A 21,736-nucleotide genomic window follows, 5' to 3' on the forward strand; every position below is an offset into this window, starting at 1 on the left:
ACGTACAGGAGAATTTATAGTAAATATTACTATATTAAACTAATTTGTCACTTGGATATCATCTTTTGCATCTTTTGATCGTCTTTTGCACATACCCAGATCCCTAACATTTGAGACTCTCCTAATTTCAAATGCGTTGTTTCATTTCATATTTGAAAGAATTGAAATTCAAACGTAGCTGAAATTAATTTGTCTTCATTAACTTCTAGCTCTACGTATATAGAAATTTTCGATTAAAAGATGCTTCAATTAAGGATACCAAATGGAAATTCATAATAATGATTTAAGTAATTTTTTTTAAAGATCCAACATTATGACATTTAATTAGATCTTTTAATTGTTTCCCAGGTTTGGAAGACGTTTTAAGCGCAATTCGTGCAATGAAAATAGATGCAAGCATGTAGTAAAAGCGAAAGTAACAGTATTCCTAGGAGTACAGTGAAGTTGGACAGATGATGTGTTTCTTAGGACGAGGCTGTGGTATCCAATGGGCTATTTGAGATACCTTAAGCGTGTTATAGACCAGATAGAAAGCTTATCTTTATTTATGTACATAGATTATTCGCACTTGGTATCTAACGCGTTAATGTGAACAAATTATAACCTCACTGTACATATTTCGTACTTACGGGTTTTATTAAACCATATATAGGTATACTTTCAAAAAAGTAATAAAAAAGAAATTATCAACTTCCTTAAACAGTTCGGGATAAATAATAATCAAGCAATTAGACGTATTTTTTTCTTATGATATATAATTTCTATTAAGTTAAATATTTCTGCATAAATATAAAGATTATTAAAAATTTATCTCGACCCAGAAAGAAACTTGAGCAGACAAAATGGCGTACGATATCGTGATAATACTGAATAATGCCGAGCATGCATTAAACGATGCTTGATGGATCTTTTATTGGGAGATAAAATTTCAATTTAGAAACCAGCCTCAAAGAACCAAATAAAACTTAGATTCATTAAGACAGGTGGTTCGTAATTTTTTGGCTGCTGGTAAACTCGAAAGATAACGTTTCATGGAACCAGTTATCTCGCCTGTAAGAACTCCATTAATATAGATAAAATTTAATCGCTTTCAGAAAAATTTATCGTTGTTTATGGCAAAGTAGTTTATAGCTTCATGAGACTCAAACACATAAAGATATTGAAGGAAAAAGAAAATTATCGAAAATCGCAAGTAATAATGGTTGTTTCAGAGTTCGTGATATCAGGTGCATTTGTGGTGCTCTCGATTACTCACGGCACTCGATGTTGTTCTTGTACGCACTCCTAAAGAAAGACTCGAGATAACCTAACGAACGGATCGAGTTCTCTCAGCGTTAATGGCGAACGTACGATCGCAATTTCTATGAAATTCCATGACTTTATATATGTATATCACGATCCTAGCGACTGAACAAATTGGACAAAATTCTTTCAAGATTATTTAAGTACAGATTATATTATCGTTACGCTATTGTATTTTTAATTAATATGTAAGTTTTGACATTGTAATCTATTACTAATAAGATTGTTTAGTTAGCGTGATTAAAGCAATATTTTACCTCCAGCAGTTTGTTTATTTTTAATAAATCTATGCTATAATGGAATCTTATTTCTACTTCACTTTTGGAATTGAATAACTGAAGATTAACCAAAAGAAACAAAAAGAACCCTTCATTCAGTGGACCATAGATAGGGACGCTAACCTCAAATGAAACCAAAGTTGCAAGTAACCAAACCCAACGACCCGGCATAATAAACCTGTTCAGTTTAAACGAACCAGCCCACCTCTGACTCACCCTTGGTCGATTCGAACGCGACCAGGCGGTCTCAATTTTCGCGTGATCCATCAGGATGACCGGGGGGTCACAACCCAAAGTCGTTAACGATGACGACCTAGAAACGAGGAGTTGTCCTCCCACCATTCTGCTTCAGCACAAGTTGGTCCGATGAAAGATACAAGGCGCAAGGGGAAACAGGAAGTAAAAGAATAACAGTGGATAAGGAAGGAGGAACGGAAAGAAAAGGTTGAAGTGGCCAAAGGTCCGGCCGGAGGGAACGTTTATGACGAGGCCTTGGCTCTGAATTACGATCTCAATACTGCAATAAGTGCTCTTAGCAGGGCCATGTTTTTTTCGTCGACGCGAGGTGTTTCCCCCCTCTGGGCTCTTATCGTAGCTTTACGCTGCTGCTCCCGTGGGCTTCTCTCTCGAGAAATATTATTTAATTAACGGGAGGAGACCGCCGCGGTCGAGACCTGGATCTTCCATGGCTCGTAAATAAAAACGGTACATTCTTGCCTGGCCGTATCGACTCTGTAGTGTAGTGTCTCCCTCTATTCACCGAGCCTCTCAACGTCCTATCTTCTTCCAACTGTCTTATCCCCGCCACCGTTCCACTATATCCCCTCACCGCTTGTCTACAGTGTACGCATAGTCATCGGTTATGGTCGCGTTCTTCTGTTCCACCTCTGCGTAAACTGTGCTCTCTTCCCACCGGGGCGAGATATTTTCGGTAATCATGGCACCGTCTCTCGAAGTGGAGACCCGCCACGGAGCTCTTTAAGTGCGGCATTACTTCCGCTAGAAACGCGCCTTTTGCTCGATTAGCTTTGCGGTAAATTTAAGCCCCGCTCGAATCGCCACGAACGCACAGGGCACACGACACCGAACAGTATAGCTACCCTTCTACTCTCCTGGTCCCCGATTGTCGAAGGGGACCAAAGAATTTCTTCCTTTAATTGTCCCTCCGCCCCAGTGGTCGAAATATATACCGTAGCCTAGAGTCGAGTAAGAAACCGGCAGCAGAACGACTCCGGAAAGTAATCTGCCTAATTACCCAGCAAGAGATTCATTCTCAGGGTACAGAGGGAGGTTAGGCATCTGAGAGGAGAGGTTAGTCTCGTAAAACGACCGGAGAAGAGACCCTGTCTTTCTCTGCGCGATTTTCTCGCGACGCGACGGCATTCGAAATGCGTCCCGACGCTTCACAGGACCAAGACGACCGGATCTTCCCCACCCTCGGAGACGTCAGTCGAGCAAACTTATTTAACATCCGCGGCTTCCTCCGCTTTGAAGTGGAAACCTTTTTGGCGACACGCGAATCTCGCTCGGGACTTTCGAGATCTTGCTTCGTAATTCTTAGAACCGACGGAATTCGAAATAACACGGAATCTGAAGTGTCGGGCTACGTGAGTAGGGGTTAAGATTTACAGATATTAGGGCAGTAAGAATTTTTTTATTCGGGTGGCTGGAGATCGCCTGAGAGTTATCAAAGATGGTCCATGTGGAAAAATATAAGAACATAAAGAACCGATCACCGGTGAATTTGTAAAGTTCATGAACCTTAATGCCCACAAAATAATCAATCCATACGATTAAACATTTTTGCAAAAACCCCTAGCTTCGTTATCTCGACACAGAACAGATTTCAGAATCCCAACTCATTTTAACTTCCCATCTTCTTCAAGTTACAATTTCAATCAGCGATGCGATGGACCAACATAATCGCCGATTCAGAAGGTGCACTAGCGCCATAATAAAATTCGTCGCAAGATACGATATGTAACATGAGTATACGGTAGAACCTGTATATTCACTGGTCAGAACCACACTATGCTTTTTCCTCATTTGGTAAGTCCGTCTGTGGGACGAGGAGAAAATATTCATAATGCTGGATTAAGCGTGGAAGTGATCTGGGGTGCTCGAAGCAGGGTGGACGAGAAAACTAATCAAGAGTCCACCCTATTTAATTCCCACCCTCACTGTCCTGCTCTTAACCGTACGTCGTTACTGCTCTACGGCCAAGAGTAGACTCTCGTAGCTCTGGTCCTTCTTATTACCTCTTCCCCCACCATCAATCCTAACCCCACCACTTATGCCAGTTTGACCGCGTGCACGTATACACCGCGTGAATTCGACTTCTTTTCGTTAGGACGTGCACAGGCTTCTTTTTCTGCTGCAATCATCGTGCTCGGATCGTGTATTGGGTACGTATGGTGCGCAGGAGTGATGATGATTGTAGGGAGATAGTTCATAGCTACGATGGTTGGTAGGTTTGTAAGGGAGGTTATTAGGAGGTCGAGAATTATCGTGGAATCATTTTTACGAAATGGTTACATGGAACTATAATGCCTGGTAATGAATGGTTCTCGTAGAATTCTGACTGTCCGCCATGTTGGATGTTCTTACGATGAAATTACGCGGGATGGAGTACAGTGCGATACGAAGTGACCAGATTCGAGACGAATGAAATTAATTGAACGGAAGTAGAGAGAATTGCGTTCGACTAAAAGAAACAGAATTACGGTGCGTTAACTTGTACCAAACTGTGACGAAATGAACCGAATCGAATTAAGTGGAACCAATAAACTTCGAATTGAGTTATGATCAAAAGAGGTGACGTTTATTTTCATCGAAGTGGATCTAATGCAAGATTATCCCGAACAACAGTACAGAACATAGTCATCAATATATATCTTGTGTGTTCATACGTGTGAACCGAACCCTAATAAAGAGAAAACAAATATTGGAATTTCGAAACTCTCTCTGGGACGAACATTTAACATGCTTATCGTATATTGATTCGATCAGCAATCGATGGTTAACGCTGCATTAAAACAACGAGACCGCGTACGACATATAGGAGGTGATTCAAGTTAAAGCCCAACCAGACGCATTACTCAAAGGATCGCTGATGGTAGGTAAAGTTTTAAGGTCGAATCCACAATGGCAGCGTAGACCATTGAAATATTGCAATATGTTACGATCAAAGCTGTATTTCAATGATCAATCCACTCTAATGTTTAATATATAATAAAAGATTAATATAGGCGAAGTAGTGGAATCGTATCGAAAAAGATTGACGGGAGATGATACGGATTGGAGTTATTTGGAGCAGATCAAAGCGAATCGAAGCGAATCAAAGCGGATCGAAGACGATCGGAACGGAACGGAGCAAATGAAAGCGGATTGACGCGATTTAAGGTGAATCGAAGCGGATGTAGAGATAAAGCATTTTAAAGCATATTATAACCGATTTGACTGAATCAAAGCAAATCTTAACCACCTTCAAAATATTCCGCGAATATCAAACATCAATAACAACATAACCTCCAAACAACAAAAGGCACTCTAATGCCACGTTCTCTACCACCCTTAATAAACAGAACAGGTGAACCGTCTGTTTCAAGGCACAGCAACTGGTATCAGGGAAACGTCAGAGGGCAACATAGCGATCGTGGCAGCAGTGCAATATGCAGTAAAGCACGAATGCAACAATGCGATCTCCCCCCAAGCAATGGGCGCGGAGGTAACGGGGAGAGAGGGCGTGCCGGATATGTATGGGGTGTCTCGTTAATCAAGAGAACCTCGCTATCGCCCGCGGCCTATAGGGGTGGAAAATGGGAGAGGAGCGAGGGTGACCAGTGTTTAACAGTTGACAAACGGCAGTGTAGGTACGCGGTCGCGTAAACAACGTGTAGAGCGCGAAACAGGCGCGGGCCACGGCCACGCAAAAACCCGTAAATCTGCCTATTAAACGCGATTAACGATTTTGGAAAGGCACGAACGCCATCCTGATAGCCACGTGGTCAAGCGCACCTGCGGAAACTCTCTTCGTGGTTCTGATGATGCAACGGCCGTGTAAAATATTGAGTAAAGGGTGGGGGAGGGGAGAAGAGGAAGTAGAGCTTGAATGTTAAAATGACAGATGAGTAGATTGATGGGAGATGAATCATAATTGATGATAAATGATTACGTCTGAAGAAGAGGTAAACGTATGCAAAAGTATTGCGGGAAGAACTTGAGCATTGGGGGATTTCTAGGGAATTTGAAAGTGGCTTTGGCTTGTCACAATCTGCTGTTTTAAAAATTTGAGATATATTCTATAGTATAGAAAAATACATTGTAGAAAACGGTGTATCGTGTATTGGATATATGGTTAATTCCATTAATCAACCATAATTCCATATACGAGAAAAAAGTCAATAGAATTCTCTTGTTACAGATGTCCACATAATGTGATACATATTTTTCTCCAATTCTGAATTCACCCTTCGAAGTCGTCACACGTCATTTAAAAAAAAACTAGCCACGAAATGAACTGGAAAATGACTTTCTACCCCTTGGAGTTAGCCACGTCCAAAGTAATGGCGGTTGAAATATTTAATAAACCGTCTAATCGAGGGGGGAGGGGCATGGGATGGGGGAAGGGCTATGGGGTTGTGGTCGTGGATACGTGACCGACCGCCAACGAGCTCGCGATTCCAGTAAAATCGTCCTCCCCGATTATCAGTAGTGTAACGAACCGAAAAAAAGGACGCGAAATCGGGTTTTGTCGCATTCCACGCGTGCTCGAGCTTGGTCAGTACGCGGGGGCAGCGCGATTTTTCTCAGGGACTGCGTTTTCATAGCATTTCAACCGTGCTTCGCGTTGCACTAACGAACGCGCGTAAAAAGCCATGCTTCTCTCTGTCTAACCGTATTATATCTGTCCTTCTTGCCTTTGGTCTAATGATCTTTCCGTGAATCCACTTGGCTTCTTTACCATCTGCATCGCCTCCGTCGATTTCCGTAGAAACACGCACGCGCCACTTATTCCTTCTATTTAGCCTCGTCTTAATCGCTGACGGTTAATAAGATCCCTAGAGTATCGTATATGGTAACGATGCAGGGCTATCAGTGTCGTTTGATAGGGATATTCGGTAAATGGGAGAAGATGAGAAAGTGGAATGGGTTTGTTGGTCAGCGGAATGGAAATGCACGGTAGAATATGCTGCGTGGCTATATTGGCTACGCTGATACGATTACACTGATATGTAATTCGAAAAGCGTGCTGAGCCACTTTGGATCAATGTTTTGGATTGTTTTTGAATATTTGGATAATATATCACTTAGAGAATTCTTTTACTTGGAATAGGGTTGGTTAGTTCGCCGCTTTAATTTCCCAATACTTTTGAGCTGCACTTGGACAATATCTTACTTTGATATTTCTTGCGTCCGAAACGGGATTGATCAATTTGTCACTTTCGATTTTTTAATATTTTGTATTGCGCTTAGACAAAATCTATTTTATTAACAAAATAGATTTGGAATCTCTTGCATTTGGTAATCGAATTTAGATTTATCTCTGTATTTAGAATTGGTTAATCTATTATTTTTGCTTATCACTACTTGGAATTATACTTGGAAAATATTTTATAATCATCATAGTAAATAATAATTATACGAATGGTGTTACAAAGAAATTTTTATAAAATAGTCTATCTTCATATCCAAACCGTAAACAACAGCAGTTCGAAGGGTTAATTTCGTCAGCCTGTCTATCGAGAACTCGCATAGCAAAGGGACGAAAGGAAAGCGTCGAACAACACGCGCCGTTAATCTCCACTATACCAGCACATTCCCCTCGTTGCAGCGTCGATAGATCGCTCGTTCACACTTCGACCGATTCCTCGACTCTCTTCTCCTTTTTCGACGACGCAACGCGGTAAGTCGGTCGTGATCGAGAAAGTTCTCAGCACACGACGATGTCGAAAGATCGTGAAATATTTCGGTGTTGTACATACAAACGGAGATTATTTCATAACCGTGGCCATAACTCGATTTTATGAGTCTGTTTATTATCGTTCGTATGACGTTCGATGTATAAAAATACCTAGTTTTATCGGTCGTTTCGGATTCGTCTATATTATGAAGTGTTTTTCACGTCTCTCTACGTTCGTAGAGAAAAATATTCATTAATATCCAGTTGTTATCGGATTTGATCTCGTGTAATTTAGTATAAGTAAAAATAAGTACGATTAGTGGAAAGAATTAGTGAAAGTGAGGTTATGGTTACCTTCTCGTCTGAAATACTCGTGTTACGACGTAATCCTCCTTTTTATGAATTTCTGTTGCTAGTCCGGAATCGAAGTAACCTGGTTTAAAGTGAATCAGCGCAGTGTTCGAGGGATTCTGAATATAGCCGGTTCGATTAAACGTTCAAAGATGAACGCGAGCAAAGCTAATTAGCGGCTTCCGAGGCGGGCAACGTGCACCGTAAAAGGCAGGACACGACGCGGCCTCTGAACGCGGTATAGAAAGGTGGGCCGAAAGAATCAGAAAAAGTGGCCGGATTCTTTGCCATAAAAATGATTCTGCGCAAAAGCGGCGTCGTTCTGGCGAGTATCGCATAACTTCGCCTCGAATTCTGTGAAACTTGTATTTTATTTCGGCTTGTTTCTAATACGTTGAACTATGCCAGGAATAAAACGGTTAATAGAATTTCGCTGAATTGAAATATATTTAAATATATAGTGTAAGTTAAACGAGATTAAGGTAATATCGAAGTAAAGGATATCATACAGAAAAAAACTAAATTGACAATCAGTTGAAACAAGGAAAAGTCGGGACCGATCTGGGTCGGACCATACTGTATCAAAACAAATCAAACTGAATTGAGTCAAATGGGAATGGATCAAAGTCAATGGCACCGTTAAACCATATTGAAGCAAATGGAATAAAATTGTGTCGAACTGAATCGAACAGAAATAGGGCAAACTGACTGAAACCACACCAAACCGCAAACAAACAATATCTGATCTATTATGCTGTTAAACAAATTCTATGAAACCATTTTACTTTTTAGGACCTCATAAATTTTTAAGAAAAAAAAAAAAAAATGTTCCAATGAAGAAATTCTTAGCTCCCCTTTTAAGTTCGAAAGACGTAATTGCGAGAAGAAACTAACAATGGGAAAAAGCAAACACGGTCGAAAAAGAAACAACAACAGTTGCATATGGATATATCTTGAAGAAGAAACCGCGAGAAGAGCGGTGCAACGACAAGTGAAACGGCCTGCATTCGGGGATGCGTCGAAAGAAGAACAACGAGTTTGCCGAGCGAGGGAACGAGTTCCGAAGACGTAGCCAGGACAGGAGGAACCAAAGGTCTTCAAGTTTTTGCGGAACACATACGAAACCTGCGACGCAGAGCGACATTCTTCTTCTCTACTAACCCTTTCTGTTCTTGGTTCGATGAACGTGAAGAAATCGGCGTCCAGAGGCTGAACTTTTAGGGGCATACTTTTTCGGGGCTGGATAAAAGCGTTTGTCTTCGTCAACGATTTCTAAGAGCAGTCAACGTCGAACAATTATTTGAATTCCTTTCGGCAAGCCGAATTTAACGAGCGTATACACGAAATCGAAATTATATCTCTAAATGTTGGGACAATTTTGTAACCTTTATTTCAACCTTTTATATACCCGAAAGAATTCTTTTGATGGAATTTTTATCTTTTAACGGTAATTTAATGTCTTCTTGGTATTTAAGAAAATTAAGAAAAAGTATTTCTAATGAGTTTTTTAACATCAATCTGTTTTTATATCTTTTAATCTTCTCAAACATCACAGCAGTCGCCATCTTTCTTTCTCCGTTACAATTAAAGCGAAAGAACAAAAGGAAAAAAAAACAAAACACGAAGATATTCAATATTTATTATATTTCCCTTCGTAATCTTCCGTCCAATAAACATAACATGGAGAACAACATCGGAAGACTATAATCTCCTAAAGTAAAACGTTCAAGACCCCGATAAAAATGCCCAGCCAGATTGCCCACAGATAAGCGCTGCGACTTCCACCGAGTCTCCCCCTATCGGCCGATACTCGCACACAAGGGGACACGAAAAACAGCGAAACAAGAACGCGAGATAGAAAGCCTTCATTTTGACGAACGCGGCGGAACGTTTTCTTTCTCTGTCTTATTCCCTTTTATCTCCTTGTTACAAGTCGGCGCTGTACGTTGGGAAGAGACGGTGCTTTTTTTTTTTAGAATAAATCTCCGCGTAACGAGCAACACACCACCTTTTCCCATCGAAGATAATTTCAAGCTTCCAAGAACCGGCGCCGATAAGCAAAGAGGCGAAATTAAAACTGAGAACGACAGATAAAACCGCGATCGAGTTTGACGATTCCGAAACGACCGAGAATGGCCGTGCACCAGAGACGTTATCGTTTTTTTCTTCTTCTTCTTTTTTTTTTTTCGTTTCTTTCGGCCAAGCCGAATGAATCGTATTTCATTGGATTTTAGTATGACGTCTGTCCTCAAGAATGGACACATTATACCACGTATAACATACATATGTACTACCTATTGGAACGCGTTGACGAGGGGACCCATAACCTCATCGTCGTGCTCGTTGTTGATTACACGTTCTGTCAAACGCGTTGACGCGATGGCTCGTACCGAGCGTAAGAACCTTAATGATCCTAACGAGTTCCCCTCCCGGGGGATCCTGCAAATGATGTTAATCACAGCCACGACATAGCCAACGAACGGTGAAGAGCATCTTCGCGGTACGAACAATAGGACAGCCGTGATTTCCGTAACGTTACACGGGCTATACCGTTCTCGATGGCTGTTTAGAGGCGGAACCGGTAATTCGTGTGAAGTCGGTCGAGAAATAACTAAACACGATGAGAGATTTAAAGAGAAACGTTGTATGTACATTGTGAGAATAATGGTGTTATAAGGGTGTGGAAAGTCACATGTGATGAAGATCTGAACTAATGAGATTAGGAAATACATATTTGAGGAAAGTGTAAGCATTAAGGTAATCAGAGCAGTATGTTATTGTGGAAACTGAATTAGGGATAGAGAAAGTTGATAAGTATGTACATGTTAACAGAAGAATGCTAGATACAAGATTAGACTTGAGAAAATGTTTTGGGGAGTTTGCTAAATGGAGGTTAGTCGAGAGTTAAGGAGAGGAAGTGTATATAAGTACATTTAGTGATTTTACAAGAAAACTGTGTATTTCAGAAATAAAAATTACTATGAAAAAGATTCTTATGAAAGAAGTTCTTATGTAAAGGTATTTTAGAGAACTGGTATACTAGATGATAGGGGAAGTGTTTTCAGAGGTTATGTAGATTGAGAAGGTTATATTACACGTGTAATATGCATGTAGTATGATATTTATGATATAAATTTCGTTTTCAATAAAATGATGCTGGCAACCATTTCTTTGTACGATTTAATCTATAACCTATGGAATTTGAATGAAATAATTTAGTTCACCCCACTAGTAAATATATCGTCTACGATTCCAACTAAATAAACAGATCGATCCAAAGTAAAGGTGATCACTTGTTTTTAAGATTGCAACCAGAATAACCATAAACGATTTACAGGAACAGTTAACAAGGAGCCTCTCCTACCCCTTTGTGAATTACAAACCCACATCAATTGGACGTTAATTAAAGCGATGTTTTAATAAAGTAGAAACACTGGATACACGGGATGTATCGATTGAACATTGAAATGGGAATAGAAAGTCAGCCTCGCTATCGTGTCTGTAGATCTTCATTGTGCGCGTTCATGTACGCTCTTCGTAGATCATGAACATACCACGTTCACCGACTGAAAGGTTAGGTTCGGCTCAGCTGTTAAATTGGTTACACGGTTTTTGATTATACCAAGATCTTCGCCGGTACCAACAAGAAAACACGTGTTCGCGATGCAAGTTATTCTGTTGCTGTTTTTGCACGGATAAGCCAATCGAAGCACAATAAACTCTCTCTATTTCTTTAGCGAGAAAATACATGTTTGAATTTATCTACATATATATATGTATCTAGAAATGTTCGATCAAACTCTCTTGCCTTTATCCATCGTTTATCAGTAGTACGTCAAGATATAATTCCGATTTGAAAAATTGAGATAGCGTCTCCATACAACAGCATCATCCATTATTGCAAATACAAGGGTACGTTCCATTGTAAATATCCATCTTCAAGCGAAGTTAGAGGACAAGTTTATTTATTATAGCTCTCTAGAGAGAGAGAGAGAGATAATTAATTTCGCTGAGAAATTGCAAAGGTATGAAGTTATAATTTCTTAACATCCTAATCCTAGCTTGTTAACTATAGGTTAGAGTCGATCGAAGGCCTCTTGCCTAATTTTATAGCAGACGCAAATGGTCCATCAAATTATCCGTGAAACTATTACTAGGGATGAAACGATGCTTAAGTACAGACGGTATCCATCCAACGATTCCTTTATTATGCTTCACGGAAACGTCGACCGCGTTTTCCGTAAACAGTCATCGACAGGACGAGACTGCTCGTTAGTCCAGGTTCGCCATAAAACGCCACGTCATGATTTACCACTGCGCGCCTCGAGTTAACAGATAAATTCGATAGTGGATTAATGATCCACAGCTAATGACTAACCGCGAGCCCTAACCTCGAAACTCGCGGGACGAGTAACCAAAGCGAAAGAAAAGCGACTTTAACATCCTCTTAGAGTACAGAGAGGGAATGCTACCTCGACCCTGGCCTGTCGATCGTATATCGTGGAATGAGGACGGTATAAGGAACGAAAGTGACGGAAAAAGTTGAAAGATATCGTATCACGATGAAAAACGCCATTGGAAAATCACGTTGACAGCTATCAGCCTAGTGAACTGGAGCGCGAGGAAAGCTTTAATTCCTCGGTTCCGTCGGACTTTGATCGATGTCCGACTATTCGGAGCCGGTCGACCTCGATCTCGTATTTTTCAACCTTCTAGAATTCATTGTGACCAGTTGGAGACGAAGATACTTTTTCTTAGTTGTTCGTTGTATCATGGGATCCCGTATGCGTGATTCTTAGAACAAGATGAAGAATATGTACGATTTATATGTTTGGTAGTTGTCTTAGAGGTTAGTTTCATGTTTAATGTCATTCTATCGAAGACCAATATGGATCTATAGATTCCAAATTAATGTACAGTTCAAATCTTAAAAAATATAAAATATTAACAAATAATATATAAATTCTAATACATTTCTTGAATCCAATCAAGTACTAACATCAACTTAACATCAACGGAGAATCTTTTTATCTTACACTAAACTATTCTTACAGTGCTACCAATCTTCTTTGCCAAAAATCTCCTACATAACCTATAATTTAAAGAAATCGAATAATTTAAAAGAAAAATTATCCACGACTAAACTACCAATACCAAGTGATCCAAATTAGTCGTAACCTATCGAAAAATCGAAAGCCCGATATTCGGAGTGTGGAACAAAGCTTTGGAAGAGAACAACGAGGCGCTTGGTGAACCTGCGAACCGACGAACCAACTTTACGTGAGAGGAGGGGGTAAAGGGGCTCGGTATGTTAATTACAGACCAACATACATCCCTGTTTCTCTCCTCTGCTCCCCTCATTCACCATCCCGATCGTTTGGCGAACTGGTGGTGCATACTCTCTCGTTCTTTCTCATCGGTTAGCTCGGTTGCCAGTCGATTCGTCTTGGAACAGCCCATCGCCGCGCCGGTCTCGTTGCACGCAGGCCTCGCGTGAGACCGACGAGTCGACCCTACGACCCGAAGCAGAGAAGAAACCTTCCTTTTGCCCTCTTTCGATCTTCCCTTTGCTCTGCCTCCACGGAACCAACGGACACGCTTCCACGACGTTTCTGCGCCTCGACCGCCTTCTACTTACCACCACTATCCGCGGCGCTACCCCACGTGACTCTAGTTGCCCACGGGAAATCGACCCTCCGTTATTTGCACAACACGTTCTACCAATTTGAACGCGTTTCGCGCGTCTTACGCTGCCGATTCTTCGAACGAAACGATTGACGCGGGTCTAGAAAAAGGGGAGAGGTAATTGGATGGAATTGTGAGAAATTTTAGATATTTCGCAGTGATTGGAGATTGTTGTAGCTTGAAAGGGTTTTTTTGATTGGATATAGAGAGGATCTTTATAGAAGAGTATATATCGAAAATTTTCGTCAATTTATGGACCATATATATATTTCTATTTCGGCGCCGATCCCATAAACGACAAGGAGGTGGTTGTTTATAACAAAATGAAATCATTGTATATGGAGACTTGTTTTTTAAAGAAACGACTTAAAGAATCTGTAAAACTTAACCAAACACATACGTCTGTAAAGACTGAGACAGAAAGCAGATTATAACATTATCCAAAAGCATAAAATAAAGAAAGAAAAATACAAAAGCAAGCAGAAACTTAGAAGTCTTTATAGAAGTTAATTTGTCCGGATTTATAGCTAATACAGATATACCCCTAGTCACATACGATTATAATTATCACGTCACCCTATATGTTCAGATAAACGAATAAAAAAAAAAAGAGGCAAATATCTGTACGACTTAATTTCTAACCTATCAGCGATATAAACAAACATAGCAGGAGAATTACAAAATATCAGTAGACTTACTTTATGAACCGAGCTATGAACGACATTCATTACGAATACCTACTACTTACATTCCTAGCGCAATTTGCATTAAGAAGTTTCTTATTCACAGAGTCTAAATATAAGAGAAGAAGGAGGAGGTATACGAGGGTCGAGCAACATTATACATTATCAACACCAGGAACGGAGCTGTCACGGGACCAGTTCACGTAACACGCATCGGTTATACGAAGATTGGTCACCCTGGCGGAACGACGTGCTTCTTCGTTTTATCGATCCTGCGATCCTGCGATCAAGGATAAGTCGACGCGAATCCTGCATCTCCGGTCTTCCCTCTAGACTCGAGATAATTTTCTGTTTCGACGCTGTCCATCTCTCTTTCTATATTTTTTTATTGCAACAAAGCACACCAGGTTTCACCGGTTTCGTTCATAGCATTTTTTTACTTTTCCTTTCCGACTAGTACCGCCGGTCGGAGAAAATCAAAGAGGCATCGCGTGCGTCGCTGTGCCTCTACTTCTCGCCATAGCCGGTATTACAGAAGTATTTACGCATGGTCATTGATCGCGCGATCAGCAATTTCTCTTGTAATCGTTTCGGTTAGTATTGCCGCATAATGATAACCTCTGCTCGGACGGTAAAAACGTCGGGATAGCACCTCCCGTGGAACATGTCATTCATTTCGCTTTCATTGAAAACGCATCACGCATATCGAACACTTTCTTGCGATACTTTGGAGAATAAAGGAAAAACGAGAGAAAAGAACACGCAACAAGTAGTGGATAATATACATTTATGGTATGTGCTTGCACTTTCGTTGAAAACGCACCAACCGAAACGAAACTGCCTGTGTTTTAATCAGAATATCGTACACCAGTTCTCACCGGGCAACTGTGATTTTTAGTGGATAATACATGCAAAATACGTCTGATTACTCACCGCCAAAAGTGGGGCACATATCCAGCCGGGCATAAATCTCGACACTGACCGCAGGGTGCACCTTGAAGAACGACATTACCGTGCGAGTAACTGTTGTTGGATTGGCCGTCTTGACCGGGTGACAGCATTCTGTAACAAAGAAAAGGATTCACCTTATTTCATTTGTATCCGTGTGCATATATGGCGTTACATATCAATTCAATTTATGTACTATCATGATGCAGTCTTGCTGATCGTGAATTTTCTACAGCATATCTTCTCACTTTACCGAAAATATAATTCTCGATGAAAAGTAATTCTTGTTGTTTTATTCGTCTCTATGCAAATCGGTGCATCTGTGTCGCGATCTCCAATCTAAAGTGTACCAAGCCCAACGTAAGAAGTTAATAACGTCCATTACCATAAATTACAATAATTATCGTAAATTAACATTCTACCGTGACCAAACCCACCAGCGCATTATTAAATCAGACAGATGATTCCTTTAATACCACGATCTATGAAATTAACATATATCCCATAAATACGCGTGCGCGTACCTCCGCGTTATTCCATCGTAGACAACGCTGTTGAAAACCATCATGGGGAAACTTTTACGGGGTTATACCTCGCCGATCATCAATCTTGGTCAAATTTAAGAATAGTCTCCTCCATCTTGTCTTGTCATACTCGTTTCCTGTAACCCTCTTTCGCGCGCGTTGTACTTACACACTTTTTTAAGTCTGACATCTCGCTAACGCGCCATTTTCTCCCGGATCCCGCAACAAGGTATGCCGCGAAAATAATTAATTAAAGGCGCCATCTAATAGGATTGAAACACGAACGATTACGCCCTGCTCGAATTAATAATGGAAACCGGTAATTAACGAGTAACCGATGTCTCGTACGCTTCGATCCGAGCGTCGATTAACCGACACCAGATAATTACACCTTCTAGAAATTTTACATATACAGGATATAACGAAAATCTTTGTGTACCGCGCGAGAAGCACCGACTGTTTCATCATCCTGTTTCCCTTTTTTCTTACCCTCATATTCTTAAACGCCTGGTCGCCTCTTCTCCTTGTTGTTCCGTTTTTCTTCGTCGACGATATTATAAATATTTCCCCTTCAGAGATGCGATCAAAAATAATGGCGCAGCTGTGCGTGCGTGGAAACAAAACAAAACCACCGTGAAGGCAGAGTCGATAAGTTATCCCACCGTTTAGCGTGATTGTCGATTACCTTTTCTTTTTTTTTTTCCTTTCCTTTTCTTTTTTTCAGGCGTTTGGTCACAGCCGATAAAGTGAAATTGAAAATTGTAGGGGAAACGGGCCACGGGATTATGAAATTAACCGAAAACAAAATTTCTAGAGCAAAAGAAAGGTAAATCGACAGAGGGGGAGGATAGGGTCGATCATGTTTGTACGAGGGTAACGTCGAAGGTCGATCATAGCCGCATACGGTAGGTATATAAAAATTGGTACCGTCCGGGAAAAATAAAAGTATCAGGAATTTAACCACAGCGTTATTACACGACCCCCAACGTGCAATAAGGCTAGCTGAACCACGCGGAGTTTTATGAAGGACCGTGACAGGAACTACAAGGTCGCTCATGGTCTTACTTACGACTGTCACGTGCCACTGACTGTAAAATCATGAAGGACAGGAGAACTACATATTAAACCAAGCATACAGTACGTGATACTTCGCTAACCGATACAATTGTACGTTCAACGTAACACGATACACGAACATCATGCCTGTCCTTTTATTTCAAATAGTTTCTTAGCTCTCTTTATATCGCTAGTAGTCGCTACGTACGATCTCGCGAATCATTTTCCTTATGAGTCTCTCGTCATATCTGACGCCATATCTATGACATTTAAATGGCGCATCGTCAACGTTCTGATGGTGTCCAGAAGAAATTAGCGCTCTGGTGGCGTGCACAATAACCTTATTACGCTTTGTTGACCGACATTCCATCGCGCATCGACACGTCTCTATCTTTGTATATTCTGAATCATAATATAGCAAGATCGTAAAATTAATCAGAAAAGAAATTAAAGAATTAAAATTTTTAATGCAGGGTCAATATATTTTATACTAACTTATTTGTTATACAAGTTTTCTCAATTTATTGAAATAAATAAATGTTCATATATGAAATACTAAATCATAAGTTGTTACTTTTATCAATGTATATTGTATCTTAAAATAGAATGCAATATATGGTTTTGTAATAACTAATCTTGGAACTCAAGACGTTAATCAATGCCGCACTTCGATAGTTTACGACGTTGCTATATCTCGGCCCATATTGTATTTCCTGTCTGAATCTTATCGCGTAATCCGGAATGCGCACAGAATAGCACAGATTCCTTCTTGTGCGACTGTAGTTCACGCGATTTACCATCTCAAATGTGAAATACCATAGCTATAGAAACGTTAGCAAATCAAATTTTGATGAAATAGTCACGCACATGCGTATCCGATCATCGTAACCGCGAGATTACCTATGTACATTTTTAATAAAGCTATATGCGGGGAAATCGTATACGCAGTGTATAATTTCGTTCGATGCACGTTTCAAGGTTTACCCGGAGAGCCCTTCGATAAAATTAAACCGGCGTTATGGTTTTTAACAAACATATCCTATACACGGATATCCACGTGTCTGGTCTGTGTATACATTTTCTTACTACTAAAGACTACCATCGTTGTCTTGCTGCTCTCACGAACCGGAACCACTCTCAAATCCAATTTACGTCGTGCTCGCTTATTTCGTTCCTACAATTATGATCGTCCTGTTGTATATAATATTACGTGCCATCCCGCGTAGTATCATCTCGAGATATTCACTCGCAGACAGAACATTCGCAATTTCCATCGACTGAATAAGCGATAATAATTAGCCTAAGTTGTTATAATTGGTACCCAGAGCTTGCCCAAATGAAAACATAGGAAAATAAGGAAAGTGGACTACGGTATAGCGCACCAAGTATATACAGAACAAGTGCTTGCAGGCTGCTATAATTAGTTTCTTTTTGCATCGTTAATGTTAAACGTCGCTAGTGTGTAACGGCGACGATAGGGTGAACTCAGGTATGTTAATGGATACGATAGCAAGTGGTTGTCTCTGGGTGGGTGTCTCTTCCCCTCGTTGTTGCTTTATACTTCGTGAAACGACCAATTAACGTGCTCTAAAAGGAGTAGGTGGTCCCCGTGATCTTAAACAGCGTTACAGTTTCCGCATGAAAACGTTTGACATCACCTAATAAAAGTGTCGATAATTTTAATTGAATCTTTGGTAAAAATCGTAATCGAAATCGATGCGCCACTCCATTGGTGGATTTTACGAGCTTACTTACCATTAACTCGATGTTGAAATATCAAGGGGGAATTCAGTTAGTTCCCGAAACGCAAAAAGGGGACAGACGAACGAGGACATAAATATTGGTTAACGAGGGGTTTTCGAAGAGTCGCGGAACGATCAAAGTGACTCAGTTTCGTGAAATTCATTCGACAAAGGAGTATGAGGATCAATTATCGTCAGCATCGTCTTGTCAACGAACCAAACTTCTATCGTTATATTTTGGACAAAATAATTTAACCGTATACAACATCGTATGGATCCTTTACACACAGGAAACTGAAAGGAAGTTTTATGCGAATCTGCACGGTCGTATGCGCGTCTGTTTCGCACGGTCATCTTATTCATAGGTATGGAAATACAGAAGTAGCAAAACTCGTATGCAAGGGAGTACAGATGCAAGAAGACGACCTCGCCTCACTCGGCTGAACTGGAGTTCTTCCGCGATGAAAGACACATACACACAGAGTCACCGGTGCCCAGTCTGTATATTGGCTTGTGCACAGCGAGATCTTCGATCAAGAGCATGCGCACGTTCGTGCGCGAACGAACAGGCAACGCGACCGTATAACGTGCAACCACCGAGAATACAGAACGTATACACATATCTATATACACATACCTGTTGCTTTCTCTCTGCTGCAGCCAATATGCTGAAACTACGATGCTCGGGATAACTCGAACTATTCGATCCTGATGGGAATTCGCAGTCGTAATACGAATTCACTGTTCCTCCTATAGATGTTATTCGTACGCCGGTTTTGTTGCTCGTTTTCGAACAAAGAACGATCTTTTCTGCGTAACACCTAGCGACACACATGCGCGAACACGCGAACGCTAACCGATCTGTCTTCGAGAGCGTCACTCGCGAATCACCGGATACAAGGAGGATTCCTGACTTGCCGCATCGCCGGACTTCTCGCGTCGCGTAGTATCCCGCTTGTACGTTCTCGTCGTCGTTGAACTGGCACCACTTCACAGTTGCACCTGCACTTGCACTTGCACCGCACTGCGCGAGTAATAGCGCAATGTCGTGGCACAGTCGAATCGTGGGGCCCCGGCAGATCACGGGGTACCGTCGCGCCTTCCTATATCGTGTCGAGAGGACCGACGAAGGTGGCATCCTCGCGGCATCACCGTACACTGCACTCGAGTCAAGCCGAACGCTCGGCTCGCTCTCTTCCCTCTCGCTCTGTTCCACTCTTTCTACCTCTGTCTTTCACTCTGTACCTTCCGCCGATACTCTCAGCCTTTTCTTTCGATATCGTTTTATTTTGTTTTTTGTCCCTCCCCCTTCTTTCTCTACTCTACTAGTATCACATCACTATCGAGTCTCTCGTGTTTCACAGAGGGTGGACATCATTACTTCGCGGACGTATTTGGTAACCGTTTCGCGGTTCAACGATCGAGAAGCCTGTGCATTGTAGCGCCAGCACCACCACCGGAACTGTCATCTCAAGGTTACAGAGGTAAATAAAGATAAATAAAAACGCTTCGGTCCTAATTTATCTTTGGTGTTGATCGCATTCTTACATCGATCAAATGATTCGTATACATAGCTTTGTACTATTCCACCCCGGGAAACTTACATACAATGTCGTTTTCTTCGAGGCCGAGTGAATAAGAAGGAAAATATATACGTCACGAAGAGGACACTTTGCGGTCAATTCTCGAATGGTACACGACTCGCCTCAGTATGGTGCTTCAAGATATCCTCTCCACAGTTGTAAACTGGCAAAGGTACCTCGTATGTACGATGGCACGGCAACACGCAGTTGAGAGACTCGAATCGTACTGGCTGTTGAGATGAGGCCCTTTTCCCCCACTCGTGAGCCCCCTTCGACTGGTTGCTTCTCCGCTCGCGTTAGACCCCCACTTCCCACATGCCACCGGACATTCTCCTCTCATCCCTCCCCGCGGTCTACGACTTTGCTTCGCATCATTGTATCTTTTCCCTTCTTTTTCACCTCTTTCGATGCTCCCGTGTGCTACGTCCTTTCTTCCTCCGCGCATGAACTTAACCCGAAGCTCCTAATGTATGTACTCGATCGTCGTGTGTACGCCACCTCCTCCGCCACCTTGCCCCCTTCATAACCGTCCAGCACGTTTCTTTCCTCGCAGCAGCTTCTGATAGGTGTTCAACTGACATTGCAAGTGCAGCGTCACCGCCAGAGGCACAACTTCGTAGACAGCTGTGTCTTATTGTACATCCGTTCGTCCAGTGAATGGTTATCTAAGATCTCACCAGGCATTTTACTATTACGCCGCGTACGAGCGTGCCATGATTATTATAATGTATCCTTCGCAGTTTCCAAGTCGCGCTAACGAGACCGCGTTACCACCGTTTAAGATAATGCAACTATAAATTTATTTGCCACTATTGGAGGAGTAAGAGACGATAACTGATCTTTTTGTTATCATCTCCATGAAAATTTTCGATTAGTTGAGGTTAGTTGAGAGATGAAACGAAGCTCTTCATGGTCTATTATTTCCTGTAAGTATCAAATGAATTTGTATTATAATTTGATTATTTGCCAATCTTGTTTTCCCAAACATAACACAAATCTAATTCAAATATACTCTAAACCTACAATACTTCAAATATATTCCAAAATTTTTATTTTAATTCTTAAAAGTACAATATACACAATTAAAAATATCTTCAGCGACAGTTATATGTATAAGTGAAATTATTTATCATTGACCTTGACCATTTCGTAATTATATTTTTTCATTTTTACACCTTATATGATTTTTAATATTGCATCAATATTTGTTTACATTTATCATATTAAAATATATACATTATAATGATTTATAACGTATTTTAAATATTACCTAAAGTAGGGAATAACTGTAAGAGAGTAGGTAGTGGATACAAATATCAATGAAGTTAATTGAACCAGTAGTAGTGTTGTAAATTTAAGTCGTATTTATTATACATATACCCTTATGATTATTTATTATGATTATACCCATATAGATTATTTAGCAAACAATAGAAATTAATATTTTCAGGTTTATGTTAACAAGCCGTATTTAATAAAATTTAATCGATACCTATCTTCACTACCTGTCCATTTATTTATGTCCCCGGCTGTACGTTTGCATTCAAGCTGTGTACAGACAATACGAGGCAGATCCGCAAGGCTATCTCGGAATGAGCCGACAATAATTGTCGTTTTTTTGGTGAAATCAAAGGTGCCTCGTAGCTTCTGCTATGTACATATAGATAATGCAGAGCAATCTC

At 40.9% G+C, this 21,736-nt stretch overlaps 1 protein-coding gene across 1 annotated transcript in view; it reads right to left on the reverse strand.

The window, feature by feature from the left end:
- LOC117233761 (prickle planar cell polarity protein 3-like) overlaps positions 1-20,391 on the reverse strand; it is a 115,615-nt gene extending 95,224 nt beyond the window's left edge. Inside the window, exons 1-2 of the mRNA XM_033494326.1 lie at positions 19,109-20,391; positions 15,135-15,263 (exon numbers count right to left, since the gene is read on the reverse strand). Coding sequence (XP_033350217.1) covers positions 15,135-15,262 — 128 coding nt within the window. The 5' untranslated portion in view covers position 15,263; positions 19,109-20,391. The remainder of the gene's footprint in view (positions 1-15,134; positions 15,264-19,108) is intronic.
- Positions 20,392-21,736: the final 1,345 nt, after the last annotated feature.

The sequence above is a fragment of the Bombus vosnesenskii genome, unplaced genomic scaffold (assembly GCF_011952255.1).
Source record: "Bombus vosnesenskii isolate JDL3184/JDL3185 unplaced genomic scaffold, Bvos_JDL3184-5_v1.1 scf7180000013299, whole genome shotgun sequence".
NCBI classification, from domain to species: Eukaryota; Metazoa; Arthropoda; class Insecta; order Hymenoptera; family Apidae; genus Bombus; species Bombus vosnesenskii.